The sequence below is a fragment of the Camelus bactrianus genome, chromosome 31 (genome assembly GCF_048773025.1).
Source record: "Camelus bactrianus isolate YW-2024 breed Bactrian camel chromosome 31, ASM4877302v1, whole genome shotgun sequence".
Lineage (NCBI taxonomy): Eukaryota > Metazoa > Chordata > Mammalia > Artiodactyla > Camelidae > Camelus > Camelus bactrianus.
In genome coordinates, this window is record NC_133569.1 from 26,321,589 (window position 1) to 26,340,636 (window position 19,048).

Consider the following 19,048-nt stretch of genomic DNA (forward strand, 5'->3'; position numbering starts at 1 on the left):
TGTTGGATTTGGTTTGCTGGTATTTTGTCGAGGATTTTAGCATCTATGTTTATCAGTGATATTGGCCTGTAATTTTCTTTTTTTGTGATAGCTTTGTCTGGTTTTGGTATCCAGGTGATGGTGGCCTCATAGAATGAGTTTAGAAGTGTTCCTGCCTCCTCAGTTTTTTGAAATAGTTTTGGAAGGATAGGTGATAAGTCTTCTCTAAATGTTTGGTAGAATTCCCCTGTGAAGCCATCTGGTCCTGGACTTTTGTTTTTGGGGAGTTTTAAAATTACTGATTCAATTTCAGTGCTGGTAATTGTTCTGTTCATATTTTCTATTTCTTCCTGGTTCCATCTTGGCAAATTGTACCTTTCTAGGCAATTGTTCATTTCTTCTAGGTTGTCCATTTTGTTGGCATACAGTTGCTTATAGTAGTCTTATGATCCTTTGAATTTCTTTGTTGTTGGTTGTAACTTCTCCTTTTTTCATTTCTGATTTTATTAATTTGAGCCCTCTCCTTTTTTTCCTTGATGAGTCTGGCTAAAGGTTTGTCAATTGTGTTTATCTTTTTAAAGAACTGGCTTTTAGTTTCATTGATCTTTTCTATTGTGTTTTAGTTTAAGCATTTAGGTTAAGCATTGGGATTTAAGTTAAACATTTGATTTTTGGTTAGAAGTAAAACTGCAAATATTTGCTTTTGTTTAATCCATAATTTCTGTCATGTACAATAGATTGTTTTGCTATTATTTGCTATTTGTGAAAGGTTTCAGTGCCATTTGATACATCAGTGTATTTCAGAGGCATATCACATACTTTATTCATATTCACAATTTGACCTTGTTGACAGTCTGTCCTTTTTCTCTTCAAATCAACTGGTTTCGTTCCTTCTGAATATTGGTCATGGGCCCTACAGATGGTTTGTTGTATAATGGCCTTATATATGTAGAAATAGAATTCATTTCCATAAAGAAATGTGTCATCTCCCCTTTTTCTTAAAGCCATATTATCTTCTTGGTCTAGCTTTTAGTTTCATAATGTTTAGATTGAGATATGGGTACAAGATATTTCTCCTTCCTCTTATTACAACTAGAAGAAAATCAACAACATAAGAATAACAATATGTCACAGTTGACACTCAGCCTCATAGTCCAGCAGCTAAAAGGGGTGGAAGGCCATGGTGGAGCTGAAAGCTCATTCTTTTCTGAAGGGTACAGTTCTATGTGTCACAGACAAGTTTTGCCAGGTGGGAATTTCACTTTGGTATAGCTAGATCTTCTTTTACCTGATTTATATTTGAAATCTCTTGATTTCTAAGTGTTTGCAGCTAGTTCGTGTGAGCCTTCCTATGCCGGCCAAACAAGGTAATCTGGAGGCCCATTCTGCCCACTGGCTGTGAGCATGCTACTTCTGGTAGAAGGAACAGAGTTTCAACAAGCACAGGGAAACCTTTGTCCGCCACAGGCACTGGATCTTTCATAGTGTGTTAGAAGGTCACTAGTGCCTAGCACAGAGCCTGGCATGTAGGCTCAGTGAATATATAGGCTTTGAATGGAGAGAAATTCTTTGTGTTGTACTTGTTGGAACCACGGGCTGTGAGCCACTAATTTCCCACCTGGCCTCATTTTTCTCCTCTGTGAGATACGATTGCTGGACTGGAGTCCTCTGATGCCGTATCAGTTCTGGTGACTGTAAATACCAAAAGCCTTTGTCCATGCAGCCTCCCTAACCCTCTCCTACATGTTGACTCTCCTTGTGCTTAACTCCCATGGCATCATAGGCTGTCCCTTCTGAAACTTAGCATTTCCCCCCTGAATTTTAGTTTTGCTTCTCTTCCTAACCACAAGCTGAGAGGACCCACAGGGCAAGGGCCATGTGTCACTCACTTGGGGCCCACAGGCTAGATGGGGATTCAGTATTCTCTGCAGTGTGGATAAGCTAATGTTCTATCTTCAACAACCTTATGAGCAAGATGCTATCATAGAACTGACAGTAGTTACATATAAGTGAAGGATGCAGACTCTTGGAAAATGGTGGGTTAATGACTTCTGAAAATTTTCTTCTCCATAAAAGCAGTGAGAAAACTGGCACAAATTGTCAAAATCAACTTTTACAGAACTCTGGAAATAAACCAGAGACTTAACAGTAGTCTGGGAAGTGTCTACTCAAGAAAAAAGTGGCTTAATCTTGGTAAGAACAGCAAGCATTCACTAGCTCTGTTCCCATAACACCTCTCCAGCTTTGCATTGGTCTTGAATATCAGCAGCCCACAATTACAGTGAAACTAGGAACCTGACAGTCACTGGAGGGGTGAGAATGGGATTAGACATCCTTCAAAGCCTTATTCCCGGATAATTGTCATTATTTGACCTACCTGGTGTTTCCTGGAAGATCCCACGTGCAAGGTGTCTTTATTTTACCTGACTTGGAGTTCACTCAGTGTGAAAAACATTTACCTTGGGGCATTTGTCAAAACAATTACAGACAACTGGTTAAATTTTTAATCCATTTTTAATCAGTCAGAGTTGATGAATGATAGTTAAGGGAGCAATAGGCTAACAGAATAGCTTAAAAGGAAAAGTTGGTAATGTGATGTCCTTAGGGGTTTCGAAAAGCTCCAACACATTCCTAGGAATCTAGAAGGCCACGTGCATGTGCGGTGCTGTGCGCTAAGTCAGGAAAGATTGAAGAGGGCTCTAAACTCTCCCCTCTGGCTAACCTTGAGGTTCTGTGCAAACAGGAAATGAAGACTAAGGCAGGGTAGTCACCTGCCTGGCTGAGTATTGAACATATGCCCCAACATGCACATAGAGCCATTGGCAATAATGAGACTTAGTGATTCCAGACATTTAGTAAAGCTCTCTCCACTCGTTAGTGAGCGTTAATTTAACTGAGCATAGACTTAAGTGGCCATACATAATGAAGAATACAGACTTTGAGTTAGTTCAGAAATGTAACAAACAAACATCATAACACAAAAATAATAAGCAGGGGGATGGGGGTGGGCAGAGATCAGATTTCCAGAGTCCTGCATTATGTTATTTAAAATGTTCAGTTTTCAACAAAAGTTATGAATCATGCAAATATATATATATATAAACTATGGCTAATATGCAGGAAACAAAGAAAACAATAGAAATTGTTCTAAGGAAGCCCAGGCATTGGACCTATTAGACAAAGAATTTGAATCAACTATTTTAAGTATGTCCAAAGAACTAGAGGAAACTATGTGAGAAGAAGTAAAGGGAAGTATAAGGACAATGTCTTATTGAATAGAGAATATGAATAAAGAGAAATTATTAAAAATAACTAAATAGAAATTATAAAGTAGAAAAGTACATTATCAGATTAAAAATTCAAGAACAGATTTGAGCAGGTAGAAGAATGAATCAGTGAATTTGAGTATAGGTCAATTGAAATTATTCAGTCTGAGGAGCAGATTGAATGTAAAGATGAAGAAAAATGAATAGTGCCTAAGAGACCTGTGGGACACCATCAAACCCGCCAACAACACAAAACGGAGTTCCAGAATGAGAGGAGAAAGAAAGAAGAAGGTATTTAAAGAAATAATGGCTGAAAAATCTCCCCAATTTGATGAAAAATGTTAATTTACACATCCAAAACCTCAATGAACTGCACATAGGATAAAGTCAAGAGTCTCATATCAAAACACATTATAATCAAACTTGAAAGCCAAAGACAGAATCTCGAAAGCATCAAGAGAGAAGCAACTCATCATGTACAGGACAACCCCAGTGATATTAACAGCTGATTTCTCTTAAAAAACCATGGAACCCAGAACATAGTGGGCTGACGTATTGGAAGTGTTGGAAGAAAAAGATTGTCACCAATAATTCTGTATCTGGAAAAATGAAAGATAAAATTAAGACATTCCCAGACTAACAAAAGCTCTAGAATTTGTTGCTGGTAGATTTGCCCTATAAGAAATACTAAAGGAAGTCTTTCAGATTGGAGTGAATGGACATTAGACAGGAACTTGAATCCACATGAAGAAATAGCACCGGTAAAGTAACTGTATGGGCATATGTGAAAGGCAACATAAATGTACTTTTTTGTTTGTAACTCCTTTCCTCCTATATGATTTAAAAGACAACTGCATAAGGCAATAATTATGAATCTCTGTTGGGTACATAATGTATAAAGATGTAATTTGTAGGGCAATAAAAGCATAAATGAGAGGGGCAGAAAATGAAGCTATACAAGAGCAAAGTTTGTTTTAATACTATTGAAATTAAGTTGATATTAAACAAAACTAGATTGTCATAAATTATAATTTTATTGGTAATCTAAAAAGCAACTACTAAGAATTCAAAGAAATACTGTAGAAGAAATGGCAAGGGAATAGGACACAAGAAAATATTTAATACAAAAGAAGGCAGTAATAGAGGAATAGGAGGAGAAATGCATAGAAATACACAAAATGACACACGTAAATCCTACCTTGTCAGTAGTTATATTAAATGTATGTGGGTTAAACACTCCAATAAAAAGGCAGAGAATGGCAAAAGGGATTAAAAAAATACCCAACTTTATGCTCTCTACAATAAATTAAAAGACAAGTTGAAAACAATAGAATGAAAAGATATATACCATGCAAACAGTAACCAAGAGAGGCTATACTAATAAAACAGACTTTAAAACAAAGAGTGTTATTAGAGAACTATAAGAATATTTTATAATAGTAAACAGGACAGTCCATCAAGAAGATCTAAAATTTATAAACATGTATGTACCTAATAACAAAGCAACAAAATACATGAAAGCTGACAGAATTGAAGGGAGAAATGGACAATTCAACAATAAGAGTTGAGGCTTCAAAAAAAAATGCAGAGTCTTGAATTCTAGTTGCATGACCAAGGCTGCAGGACCTTGAATTAGTTGTTTAACCTCTCACGTCTAGAATGGCAATCAGGACCTACCTCATGGGGTTGCTATGTAGACTGACCAGATGCACAAAAAGCACCTGTGCCTGTCCATGTAGTGAGCACTCGCTCAGTGTCATCTCATCATCATGCCCGCTTAACAGTGGAGGAAATTGAGGCCCACGTGGGCAGAGTGAGTTGTTCAAGCCAGTAGATGGTGAAGCCAGGAATCAGAGCTAGACCTGTTGATGCCAGAACACCTTCTGATGGCTCTGCCTGAGACCATGGGTCTCTTTTTCAGGCACCTGTGTCTGAGACGCTGGTCTTCATGTAAAGCCTCCCAGATGACCCTGGGTACACAGACATGGAAGCAGTACTATCTCTGCAGATCTGAGCTGGAGTTCCGAATGGAATCTGGGCGGCCAGAGAAGGACTTTATCTGCAAAGCCATCGCCGGGCACAAAGGTAAGGGGTAGGGAATGTGGAGGCTGTGTGCAATTCCCACTGCTCACTCTTCCTCTAGTCATGTCTCCTGGATTTGGTATTTCAGCCAATTAGTTAGAAAGTGCCACTTAATAAGGACATGCCCTGCTGGGTTCTATACCTGTTATGTCATTTGATCCCTCACAGTAACCCTGTAAAGAAGATATCATGACATCTATCTCAAAGTAGAAAGAAACAGAAACTAAGAGACTAAGAAACTGTTCACAGTTACACAGTTGGTGGGCAGTAGGCAGTCTGGGCATGATGCCCAGACTGTAAGTCTGAAGCCCTAGCTCGTCCTGTCCACTGCTGCTCCCTGAATCAGCACCTACTGTGCTCCTGAGGGAGAAAGAAGAATAGTTGTCCCACCCACCCTTCATCAAGTTGAGTGTTCACATCCCAGGCGTCCATGTGTGTGCTCAAAGCAAGTCTGTGGTCTCTTTCAGGAGAGATAGATGAGCTGGCCTACATCTCAACCAATGAATACCGATTTAATGGACAGGAGAAGTCCGTGGTGTGCACTGTGTCTTCAGATGCCACTGTGCGCGCCTGGGATCTGCACGAGGTGAGCTGCCCAGGACCGGGCCAGGATGAGTACTGACCAGATGCACCGGGGTCCTCAGTCTCATCCAGGCCCTTTCTTTATTCTCCAAACTACTGCAGCTGACTTGCAAGGTGAGGAGTGGGAGCCCCATTGTAAAGATGAGAAATCTGAGCTGCAGGGGGCTCCGTCTCCATGCCGTTGAAGCGTGATTCTGGTTGATCACAGATGCCCTTGTCCTCTCGCTGCCCTGCTTCAGAGAGATGGGCATTTTTGTAGTGCCCGATGGAGGCTCTTTGTGCAAGAGCAGTTCTGTGGTTCCACACTGAGCTGATGCCAGCCTCTGGGTGGTTTTTGCCCAGATACGCAGCTTTTAGTCACACAACCTGCAAATCAAGTGTTATAACCTTGATAACTTGATTCATATTCCAGACTTGGTTGGTATTTATAGTTAAAAAGCTTTCCTAAGCATTTTCTCATTTGATTCTCACAGTAGCTGTCATTCACAGTGTTCATTATTATTATCATTCTAACTTCATACAAGTTTAGACTGAGACAGAGAGGGAAGGTGTCTCAGTGTTGAACCATGTGATCCACCTGCACATCCTGGGGCCCCACCTGGGGCCACACGTAGACAGAATCCAACCTCCTATAATGGATCTTTTCCTGGAAAACTGTAGGTTACTTCATGTTTTCAAACACTTGGGCAAGGAAAGTCCCGTCCAGGGCCTTCCTTTATTCAGCATTTGGCCTCTTGGTGAGATGGATGGATGCTCATTTCGCCTCGCTGTTCAGGCTTCCTGGAAGTGACAGGTTCCTTTCATGGAAACCTAGTGTACAGAAAGCAGAGGGCGGACCTCCAAGCTGGGCGCCGGGACACTCCACCCAACTCTCCCTGGGTGGCTCCCTCGTCAGAGACCTCTGGCCGTGACCTATGGGCCTGCCTTCTCGTCTGTGCGGAAGCTGCATTCTCGTGGCCCTGTGCCAGCCTTGTGGGGGTCACTGCTCAACCCAGACTTCATGGTAGGGTCCATGAGAGAGAAAGGATGTGAGGTGTGTTTGGTGGCAAGGTGCTTGGCTGCCAGTGCACGAGTGAGTCTGAAAGCCCGAGCTGGGCTCCAGCCCAAGGTTCCAGACAGATGCAGGATGACAGACCAGGCCACCTGAGGACTCCAGGAACTCGTATGGGGACCCAGAAAGGGAGGGAGTCTGGGGGCACAGGGTGGGCGCCAGTGAGGGGGCTAGTGGGCAGAGCAGTTTGGGAATGAGTTTGGATAGTTATAACTTGTTTTGCTTTTGAATCGTAGGAGTGAAACATTATCAAGGCTTTTATTTAAAAGGAAAAATGGGACTAAAAGATACTTCATGAGAAGAAAAACAAAAATCACCTTCCTCCTACTTTTCTTAGGTTATTTTCCCAGAGGTAACCACTTTCTTAGTTATTTCTGATTTTATCAATTTTTATATTTGATTACTAGATTGTTTCTTGATCTGTATCCTTTGGAGAGTATCTATTGACTGACTGCTTTACAGAAACGCTTTTAACTGTCAGGAACCCTTTCATACTCTCTGACGGCTCTTTTTTTTTTTTTTTTAGGGTACAATTATTTGTATCATTACTCTTTCCTCCATGGTCAGTTTTTCAGTTGTTTATCATGCTTTTTTCTCTTTCACATGCTTTGTTTTCCTCATATACACCACGATGTTTGACATGGTAATTTCAAGTAAAGCTCTCTGCTGACCGATTGGTGCAGGTGTCTGGTTTCTGTTTCATGGCAGTTGTGTTGCCCTGAAAGAGACCTGCCTCAGGGTGCGGACCTGAGACCATCGACAGGCTTACATTAGGGGCTCTTGGGGAAGAAGAATAATTCTGGGAGATTCCATAGTTACCAAAATGAAAAGTTCTTGACTTGAACAGAAAGAGCTTTGGGTTGGGAGATCTTTTCTTTAAAAAGCCAGATAGCAAATATTTTAGGCTTTGCAGACCATGTGGTCCTGCTGCAGCTGCTTAACCATGTCCTTGTGATGCAGAAGCAGCCGTAGACAACATAGTGGCCGTGTTCCAATAGAGCTGTATTTATCGGCACTCCAATGTGAGTTTTGTGTAGTTTTCATGTGTCATGAATAGCCTTTTGATTTTATTTTTAACTAAAATGCAAAAATGGGCAGTAGGCTGGGTTTAGATGCAGGCCATAGTTTCTTGAACTCCAGTGTGGCCCGTTGATTACAGGGTGGAACTGTTAGGGCTAGAACCCTCTGCACCATTCTGCCTGCCTCCCCAGCCTTAATCCCCTTTGTGAGCACATCTTCAACATTATTTTATTTTTAAAAAATTCAGCCATTTGGTTGGAATCATGCAGTATGTAGCCTTTTCATGGTGGTTTCTTTCACTTAGCAATATGCATTTATAAATAATACACATGACTTTTTATAGCTTAATAGCTCATTTCTTTTTTCCAGACTATTATTTAATTTTATTTTATTTTTATTGAATTATAGTCAGTTTACAATGTTGTGTCAATTTCTGGTGTACAGTATAATATTTCAATCATACAAACACATAGATATATTTGTTTTCATATTCTTTTTCATTATAGATTACTACAAGATGTTGAATATAGTTCCCTATTCTATGCAATATAAACTTGTTGTTTATCTATTTTTTATGTATTAGTTACTATCTGCAAATCTCAAACTCCCAACTTATCCCTTCCCATCCCCTTACCTCCTGGTAACCATAGATTTGTTTTCTATGTCTGTGAGTCTGCTTCTGTTTTGTAAATAAGTTCATTTGTGTCTTTTTTTTTTAATTTTTAGATTCCAAAAATGAGTGATATGTGGTATTTTTCTTTCTCTTTCTGGCTTACTTCACTTAGAATGACAGTCTACAGGTCCATCCATGTTGCTGCAAATGGCATTATTTTATTATTTTTTATGGCTGAGTAGTATTCCACTGTATAAATATACCACAGCGTCTTTATCCAGTCATCTGTCAGTGGACATTCAGGTTGTTTCCATGTCTTGGCTATTGTAAATAGTGCTGCTATGAACATTGGGGTGCATGTATCTTTCCGAATTATATCTCAGGATGTATACCCAAGATTGGTGTTGCTGGATCGTATGGTAAGTCAATTTTTAGTCTTTTGAGGCATCTCCGTACTGTTTTCCATAATGGCTGCACCAAACTACATTCCCACCAACAGTGTAGGAGAGTTCCCTTTTCTCCACAGCCTCTCTAGCATTTATCATTCGTGGACTTTTGAATGATGGCCATTCTGACTGGTGTGAGGCAATATCTCATTGTAGTTTTGATTTGAAGTTCTCTGATAATTAGTGATATTGAGCATTTTTTCATGTGCCTATTGGCCATTTGTATGTCTTCTTTGGAAAGTTGCTTGTTTAGGTCTTCTGCCCATTTCAGTGTTGGGTTGTTTGGTTTTTTTCTTATTAAGTTATATGAGCTATTTATATATTCTGGAAATTAAGCCCTTCTCAGTCTCATCTTTTGCAAATATTTTCTCCCATTCCATAGGTTGTCTTTCTGTTTTGCTTATGGTTTCCTTTGCTGTGAAAAAGTTTTTAAGTTTAATTAGGTCCTGTTTGTTTATTTTTGCTTTTATTTCTATTAACTGGGTAGACTGCCCTAGGAGAACATTTTGAGACTTATGTCAGATAATGTTTTGCCTATGTTTTCTTCTAAGAAGTTTATAGTGTCTTGTCTTACGTGTAAGTCTTTAATCCATTTTGAGTTTACTTTTGTGTGTGGTGTGAGGGAGTGTTCTAGCTTCATTGGTTTACCTGTAGCTGTCCAGATTCCCCAACATCATTTGCTGAAGAGACTGTGTTTACTCCATTGTATGTTCTTGCCTCCTTTGTCAAGGATTAATTGACCAAAAGTTTGTGGGCTTATTTCTGAGTTCTCTATTCTGTTCCATTGATCCATGTCTGTTTTTGTATCAGTACCATGCTGTTTTCATTACTGTAGCTCTATAGTGTTGTCTAAAGTCTGGGGGGGTTATTCCTCCAGCCTCGTTCTTTTTCTTCAGTAATACTTTGGCAATTCTGTGTCTTTTGTGATTCCATATAAATTTTAGGAGTATTTGTTCTAGTTCTGTGAAAAATGTCCTGGGTGATTTGATAGGGATTGCATTAAATCTGTAGATTGCTTCGGGTAGTATGGCCATTTTAGCAATATTAATTCTTCCAATCCAAGAACATGGGATATCTTTCCATTTCTTTAAGTCATCTTTAATTTCCTTAGTGTTTTATAGTTCTTTGTGTATAAGTCTTTCACTTCCTTGGTCAGATTTATTCCTAAGTATTTTACTTTTTGGATGCAGTTGTAAAAGGGATCGTTTCTTTACTTTCCTTTTCTGATATTTCATTGTTAGTGTAAAGAAATGCCACTGAATGCTGTATGCTACTGTTGTATCCTCCTACCTTGCCAAATTCTTTTATCAGCTCTATTAATTTTTGTGTGGAGCCTTTAGGATTTTCTATATATAGTATCATGTCATCCACATATAATAACAATTTTACCCCTTCTCTTCCAATTTGGATTTCTTTTCTTTTTCTTGTCTAATTGCTATGGCTAGGACTTCTAATACTATATTGAACAGAAGTGGCGAGAGTGGGCATCCTTGTCTTGTTCCACATTTAATGGGAAAGCTTTCAACTTTTCACCATTGAGCATTATGCTGGCTGTAGGTTTGTCATAAATAGCTTTTATTATGTTGAGATATGTTCCCTCTATACCCATTTTGCTAAGAGTTTTTATAATAAATTGGTGTTGAATTTTATCAGATGCTTTTTCTGCATCTATTGAGATGATCATGTGATTTTTGTCCTCTTGTTGATGTGGTGTATCACATTGATTGATTTGTGTATGTTGAACTATCCTTGTGTCCCTAGGATGAACCCAACTTGATCATGGTGTATGACCTTTTTTATGTGTTGTTGGATTCTGTTTGCTAATATTTTGTTGAGGTTTTTGCATCTATGTTCATCAATGATGTTGGGCTATAGTTTTCTTTTTTGGTAGTGTCTTTGTCTGGCTTTGGTATCGGGGTGACAGTGGCTGCATAGAATGAGTTTTGGAGGGTTCCCTCGTCTTCAGTCTTTTGGAAGAGTTTGAGAAGGATCGGTATGAGGTCTTCTTTGTATGTTTGATTGTGCGATTTAGTGGGTCTGCAGATGTAATTCTTGGTGTATTGGGAGAGGGTGAGCTCTGAGTCTCTCTACTCTGCCATCTTGGCACCAGCCTGAACTATGGACTTTAGTTAATAACAGTGTATCAGTGTTGGTTTATTAGTTGTAACAAATATCCCACACTAATACAAGATATTAGTAGGGGAAATTGAATGTGGGGAGAAAGGGGGCATTTGGGAACTATCTATGCTTTCTGATGAATTTCTCTGTAAACCTAAAACTGCTCTAAAAAATAACATGTATTTTTAAAATTCAGTCATACCAAATTCAAGGCAAACATTCTCATAAAAATTTTAACAATGTAAGTATGTCTAAAGTAAGATGAATAGTTTCTGTGCCCTCCCTCCATCCCTCCTAATTCTACTCGCTAATGGAGCCTTTGTTAAACATTTGGTCTGTACCCTGCTTTTATTATACAAATATATATAAGCACATGTGTGTGTGATTATCTAGAGGTGTTTGGTTGTTAGAGTATTACTTTCTTTAATTTTTTCTTTAAGAAAAATAAGATCATATTGCACATACTTCTCTGCAAGCTGCTTTTTCATTTACTGTCTTAGTGGACATTCTTCTTGTCAATTCATACTGTTCTTGTCTGTTCTTGTCTTTTCTTGCAGTAACTTACACATATTGCATAATGTGGCTGTGTCCATTTATTTAGCAATTTCTCTCTTTATGAATGCTCAAAAATCATAAGTTTTTGCTTTTATGTATGCAGTGCTTATATACATATACGGACATCGTAAGCGCTTTTATTCATTGGGTACTGTTCTGTAAGTGGGGTTACTGGTCAACTTCATAAACAGTTTAGATTTTTAAGAAATATTGCCAGATTATGTGTTAAAAAGTTTGTAGTCATTTATACTTCCACCCAAAATGTGTGAAAACACCAGTTTCCCACGTCTCTGCCAACATTCCTTATAATCAGTCTGTTTTTTTGCCAATCTGATATGGAAAGTTGTTACTTCTCTGATTACTTGTAACTCGAACATGTTTCAGTATGCATATTGACCATTTTCCTTTTCTCTTCAGACTCCTTTTGTCCACTTGGGGTGGAAGGGAGGCAGGTTTGTGAGTGGCCTCATGTCAGCATGTAGGAGTTCTTTACTGAGAGGGATGACAGTATGAAAAAACATCTAATTACTCATTTAATCTTCACGGACACCTGTGTGCCTGGTGGATAGTGGTATTTTCTCCATTTTTCAGCTGAGGGGACAGAGCATGTGCCTTGGCCAGGCCTGGCCCGTGGGGTTGCTGCTGGGCACACCATGGGGAAGGGGGTCTTCTGAGCAGGGCACCTGCAGGTGTGTGACAGAAGGTCTTGACATCCGCAAGCCCAAGTTAGCTTGTCTGTAAACTGGGCTCCCTGAGGACTGAGGGGGATGCTCCCCGTGGACGCTCTTCTCTACGTGTAGCCCTGTCCCAGCCCATGTCTCCCAGGCAGTCCCCCGGCCGCGCTCTGCCACTGCTCTCCTCCAGGACACACCTGTCCCCTCTGGTGGGACACCACTTCTGTGTTGTGTTCCCTACCACGCTGTGCATCCTGTGGGGAGAGGGACTGCAGCCTTCATACCTGCCCATCCCTAGTGTGCACTGGGGGATGGTTGAATGAACAAAGATAGTAAGTGTTTATGAAACAAATGGGCCCTCTGTAAGTTGTGGTATTAATTTTTATTGTTACGCAGGGCACGCAGATCTGGTCAAGCCCTCTGCAGCCTGCTGCTCTGGTGAATCTGGTGACATACCCTCGGCTGCAGCTGGTTGTCACCGTGGATGAGCGGGGCCTAATCAAAGTCTGGAAAGCAGAGGACGGGTGTGAGTGGGCCTCCTTCTCCCTGCCTACGTACTCGTCTGCCTTGGAGGCCTGTGACATTCTGGAGGGCCCCCTCCTGCTGGTGAGTGACCTGGCTTGCAGGAGCCTCTGCTGTTTCCCAGGGTCTGTGGACACTGGCACCAGACCACCACGGGCGGCATCTCAAGCCAGGTGCTCTGTGTGGCAGACCAAGTGACCACATTATTCTCCCACTCGGTGCGCCCCAGCTCCTCCTTGCCTCCCCACTGTGGCTCTCACACGCTGGCAGCCTGCTCCTTAGCCCCATCTCTGCAGCCCTTTGCTTTCCCTCACAGTGAGGTCCAACTCTACGGGCTGCCCACGCTTTTTCGTCCACATGCCCCTGCTTTCCTGTCTCCTGGTCTTGCTCACAGAGTCTTTTGTCTCTTTGCAGTTCCTTCTCACTATTGCATCCTTTGTTCCCTGTTTTTAAGTCCCAGCAGGGGCCCCTTCAAAGAAAAACTGAGGCATGTTGGGCACAATGAAAGCTTTTGCCTGAGATGCTCAAGGCTTTCTATTGCTGGGCATCATTCTTAGGCATTGGGAGGGAGCATTTGCCCAGAAAGAAACACTGAAAGGGGGTGTGAGCTTTCAAATTGAGGAAGTGGCTGTCACTTGGAGGCAGTATCCTCCTCCTGGAGGGAAGGAGACCTTTGAAAGTGTGAGCTGGCTTCCCAAGGATCAGGGTGAACAGACACCCAAGAACTGTTTCCTGTGTAAACAGAACTAAGGCGCATGAATGTTTCCAGGAGATTTAGTAATAACAGCCCAGATGGGAGGCAGCCCAAGTGCTTGCCACCAGGTGACTGGATTTATAAAAATGCTGTACGCATGCAGCAGACTGTTACTCAGCTCTGGAAAGGAACAGACTGGATGTATGTGACAACCGGGATGAAGCTCAGAAACAGGCTGAACAAAAGAAGCGAGACACAGAGGAGTGCATAGCTATCGTAGATTCCTTTTATGGGAGATCCCAGTACCAGCAGAGCCAGTCTGCAGTCAGAAAGCAGAGCAGTGGTCCCTGGGGAGGGAAGTGGGTTGGCCTGACTCTAAAGAGACTGGTAGAAGGAGGGGAGGTAATAGCTCAGTGGTAGAGCATGTGCTTAGCATGCACGTGGTCCTGGCTTCAATCCCCAGTACCTCCATCAAAAGTAAATAAATAAATTTTTAAATAAATAAATAAAAAGTTTTATGTAGTTCTTGTTAAATTCATTTCACAGCATTTTATTATTTGTTGCTCTTCCATTGCGATATGAAAATATTTTCTGCTCCTTTTCTAAGTGGATACTATTTGAATAAATGAAGGCTGTTGATGCTAATTTTACATCTTTTCATCTTACTAAATTCCACGGTTTGCATTTATTTTATTATTGATTGTCTTGGGGTGTTTCAGGTGCACACTGTATCATGCATAGGTAGCGATATTTATTGTTCCCAAGCCTCAGGCATTTAGTCGTTTTCTTTTGTCTGACTGTTCTGGCTAGTACCTCCGTCACAGGTTTAACGAGGAAGTGGCACCTGGGGGCCATTTCTCCTCCTAGCTGACCACAGTAGGGTGCCGGCTTCAGGAATGTTACAAAACAGCCATCAATGCCTGTTTAAACATTGGATTTTTAAAATCAGTATTGGATGTTGAATTTTGTGAAAGGCTTTTTCAGCATATAATTATAGGATTTTTCTCCTTAGGTCGATAGTTATGGTGAAATAATGGATTTTTAAAATATTATGTGATCCATACACTTCTTTTTAATGTACTGAGGTATTCTAAATGCTGACATTTTATTAGGTTTTTGGATCTACATGTGTGAGACCAGCCTGTGGTTTTTGTTTTGGAGTTTTCTTTATCAGGTTTACACAGAAAAGCTCTGCTTTCTTCAACCAAGGAATCTGAACATTTTTCTTCCTTTTTAATTCCTTGGAACAATTTAAGCTACATTGAAATTACGTAGTTTTTGGTTTGGTAGACTTAATCTTCGACATTATCTCGTGCTGGATACTGTTTGTGGGGTGGTTTCCTCTGTGTCTTCTGTGGAAACTGGTCTATCTGCTGAGATCAATTTTGATATGTTGTATTTTCCTAGAAAACTACCCATTCTGTCTAGGTTTTCAATTTTTTTATGCATGCAATCGTCTAGAACATTCTCTTGAGGTCTTTTTCTGTAAATTTCCTCTATTTGAACACTTGTTTCCTCTGTCATGCCTTCTCGTAGGTACGAGCTTTCTCCCATGTATTCCATGGTTGTCTCAGCTAGTGCCCTGTCTGTTTTGTTTAATGAATACTGCTACTGGTTTCTAGTTTTACATCACTGTAATCAGAGTGTTGTTTGTACTACTTTCCCATAGATAATTTATTGAGGGTTTTTTTTGACTCAAATGTTCAATTTTTGTAAACGTCCATGTGCCCTTGCAAGGACAGTGTGTTCTCCATTATTGGGTGCAAAGGTCCAAACATAGTCATTCTTAATCATGTTTTTTAGGTCTTATGTTTGTTTACTTTTTGTCTATTTGGCTTGTCTTAGACTGAGAGCAGTATTATTATTTTTAAATTTAATGATATATTTAAAATGATATATTCAAATACATGAGTCAATATTTATTATTAATATTATCAGTGTGTTTCACTCCATTTCTTCTCGCATCTGCTTTGTAAAGGAGATTGGGGTGTTTGGTTCTTAGGTATTCCTAAGTATTATTTCTTCATTGTGAACTACAGCCTTCAGTGCGATAAAGGGTCTTTATCTTTGTTAAATTTCCTACTTTGGACCTGAGTCCTTCTCTTCTGATACCAGGATCACTGTTCCTGCTTTCTTAGGATTTCTGTATGCCTGGCATACCCTCATGTTCCATCTTTTTTTGATCCAGTATCTTGACTGTTGATAGAGTTGTGTTTTCTTCTGTTCGTCAGTCTGAAAATCTTTCTATTCGAATAAGTGAATTAAGCCACTTGCATGGAACGATGTGACGCCACCTTGCATTTTGTGTCATGTTTGGTGTGTGATGTGGCGCGTCAGGAGGCTCCTTTCTCCACGTCTGTTTCCTTCCCGTTTTATGCATGTGCTGGGGTGTGAATGATATCTTTTGTCATTTAGGAAGGTTTGTATTTTTCTCAAATGGTTTTCTTTATCTTAATGCTGTCTCCTTTTTCCTTATTCGGGCCTGTCTACTATTTCATTTGTTGTTCCTTTACTCCCATGGCAGTCAATTAGTTAATCTACTTTGAACCTTCTCCCTTCTCTTTTTAAAAAATTCATTACTTCCACTTTTTTGAGAACATACAGTATTCATACACTGTTCTTCCATTGTGTCCACCTTTTTTTTAAGCTCCTTGATCTACAGTTTAATATATTTAATGACCATACCAGGTCTTCTGGTGGCCTTTTCTCTGTATCTTGTGGTTTGATGAAACCTAAGCAGCTCCCAAGGAGGGGCTCATGAGTGCAGTTCTTGCATGTTTAGCACTGCTTTCAGTAGCCTTCAGGGCTTGGAGGATGGCCTGGCTGGGCACTGAATCCCTGGCTCATGCCTTTTAAAAAAATTTTTGTGAAAATATTATTTCACTGTGTATGGTTCTGTTGAAAAGTCTACTTGCCACCCTTACCTCCCTTGTTAGACACTTGGACTTTTGAAATCAAAGACCTAAAGGATTTTTTGAACAATTCAAAGTCTACTAGTTTTATTGTGACATGTCCATGGTGACCATCCAAAGTCAACTTTCCCAGGAACATATGTACCCTTTCAATATATAGATTCAGGTTTTCTTGTATTTCAAGAAAGTTTCTTTATACATGAATTTTAAATGTTAGTCTGTTAATTATTGAACTTTTCCTCTGTGGGAACTTCATTTGTGTGTTTATTAGATCTTCTTTGCTTATCCTCTTGGATACTTTCAGATTATTTTTTAGCTCTTTTTCCCATTTTTGTTCTTGTCCATTTTCTTTCTTTAGTGTCCTTATTTGTTTAGTAGAATGTATTTTCTCTTAGGTTTATTGTCCATCTTAATTTGTATCATAACTTTTTTTTCCAATATCTTTCCTGAATTAATTTAACTCTTATTTCACACTTTGATTTTTTGCCCATTTTAGTTCTTAGTGTTGACTTTCTGCAAATGCTTATTTTATGAAACTTAACTCATGTTGGAGTGTGGCTACGGATGTTTCCTGGTTATTCTTTGGGGGAATAGTTCTATCAGCTAAAATGTTTGGCTTCTCACTTCCTTTCTTTTCCTTCTAATGACTTTGTCCGAATGTTACCAGCCATTTTCTGTGCATTTTAAAGTTTTTTGTTTTCTTGGACATTAAGAGCAGGTGTTGTTTTTTTTTTATAGACAATGAATGGAACAGAAAGTCCAGAATAAGTTCCATATATAAATGTCTGTGGAAAGATGTCCTTTTGATACAGTAGGTGAAGGACAAGCTATTCAAGATATGGAACACTTGGCTATTAAGAAAGAAAAACTAAGCTAATCCCACATCACTCCATTTATAGAAATACATTTAGAATAATTAAAAACTAAATGTAGAAAGTAAATTTATAAAATTATCTGAGGAATGTATAAGTGGTTTTAAAAATCAATCTGGAGCATGGAGGGTGTAGCTCAAGTGGTAGAGTGCATGCTTGTCATGCGTGAGGTCCTGAGTTCAATCCCCAGCACCTCCTCTAAAAATAAACAAACCTAATTACCTCTCCTCCTACCAAAATAAAATAATTAAATAATACAATAATTAATAAAGTATTTTTAAGAAATCAATCTGGGATGTGCAAGGCCTTGCTGGGCAAGACAAAACCTAGAATCAAGAGAAATTACACAAATTTGACTTACCTAAAATATTAAAGACACCTGAACCATGTAAAATTAAGACATGAAAAATTATGAGAAGACACTGTCTTATTTAACAAAGTATTAATATCATTATATGAAGCGTAGAAATCTAGTAGAAAAATAGGTAAATATGAATAATCAATTCATAGAAAAAAGTACAACTGGCCAATAATATATAAAGGTGTGTGAACAGAAAAATACTGCAAGTCATATCAGTAAACAAAGAATGCTGAAGCCATCAAGTCATCAGCTGCTACCCGCCCCCGCCCCCCCCCCCCCCCCGCCCCAGTGAAGACAAGCCTGCAGCCTGGCCTCTGCAGCCACTCACAATGGTGCACTGTGAGGGGACTCAGAATAATCAAGGACAAGATAATGGCCCTAGATAGCTAGATGCTTGTCAAAGGAATGAATTCAATGAGCCCAAATATTTGCCTCCTCCCATAGAAAAGCAGTGCATTCTTTAACTTGCAATGCCTGGTTTCTTTAGATAACAAGTGATCTTTTATTGTTCCAACTACCTGGTCTTTGTTGTAAAGCTTCTATATATCCTGGCTCCTCCCCTACCTCTTTTGAGCAGTCCCTCAGAGCCAGCTCAAGTCCTCCCGCCAAATAAAACAGAACTCTCAACTTTTAGGCTGTGCATTTATTTCAGTTGACAGGTGCGAGACCTAAGTAATAATTGAGAAAGTGACTTTATTCTTTTTTACTTTAATTTTTTAAAATTAATTTTGGGGGGTATAATTAGGTTTATTTATCTATTTTTTTAATGGAGGCACTGGGGATTGAACCCAGGACTGTGTGCATGCTAAGCATGCGCTCTTCCACTGAGCTATACCCTCCCCTGAGAAAGGGACTTTGGAACAAGGCATTTCACCTACTGGGTGAGCAAACATTTTTAAAGATTGGTGTGATAAGTTGGAGGAGGAGAAATAGGTATTTTTCTGCATGGTAAATAAGAGTATATAGATTGAAGCTTTTTTGAAAAACTTGTTGGTTTTTTTCCTGTTAAAAGTTTTAAATGTGATACCCCTTGACCTAAAACATCTAGTTCTGGGGGCCTCTCAGGAGGAATCCCTGGCCTTGGCGCACAGAGCTTGCACGCCGGAGAGTTCATGGCAACGGTCATTGTTCGTGGTGAGCAACCTGCATTTCCGTCAGAACGAAAGGAAGTAGAAAGTCGTGGGAAAACACCCTCTGACGTGGAATGATTTCTCAGCTCCAAGGAGTGTTTCAAAGTGAAAACAGAAAAGGCAGGTTGCAAAATACTACCTTGTCGTGACGGGGAGGAGGGGCGCCCAGGT

The 19,048-nt window shown here is 39.8% G+C and overlaps 1 protein-coding gene and 1 non-coding gene across 11 annotated transcripts in view; both read left to right on the plus strand.

Moving 5' to 3' along the window:
• The window catches only part of CDK20 (cyclin dependent kinase 20), a 43,150-nt gene that overhangs the window by 17,244 nt on the left and 6,858 nt on the right, over positions 1-19,048 (plus strand). For 6 of the 10 annotated variants that reach the window (XR_012503491.1, XM_074355740.1, XM_074355739.1 and 3 more), the window contains 3 exons: positions 5,167-5,330; positions 5,795-5,913; positions 12,783-12,992. Coding sequence is in view for 6 of the 10 variants with exons in the window: in XM_074355740.1 (XP_074211841.1) it covers positions 5,167-5,330; positions 5,795-5,913; positions 12,783-12,992 (493 nt within the window). In the remaining 4 variants the exon portion in view is untranslated. Of the gene's footprint in view, positions 1-5,166; positions 5,331-5,794; positions 5,914-7,196; positions 7,313-12,782; positions 12,993-18,795; positions 18,998-19,048 lie in introns of those variants that run through there. The other 4 variants (XR_012503492.1, XR_012503493.1, XR_012503495.1 and 1 more) reach the window with 4 other exon arrangements.
• On the plus strand, positions 17,511-17,584 carry TRNAD-GUC (transfer RNA aspartic acid (anticodon GUC)). Its single transcript has one exon. It is a non-coding gene; the product is annotated as a tRNA-Asp (tRNA).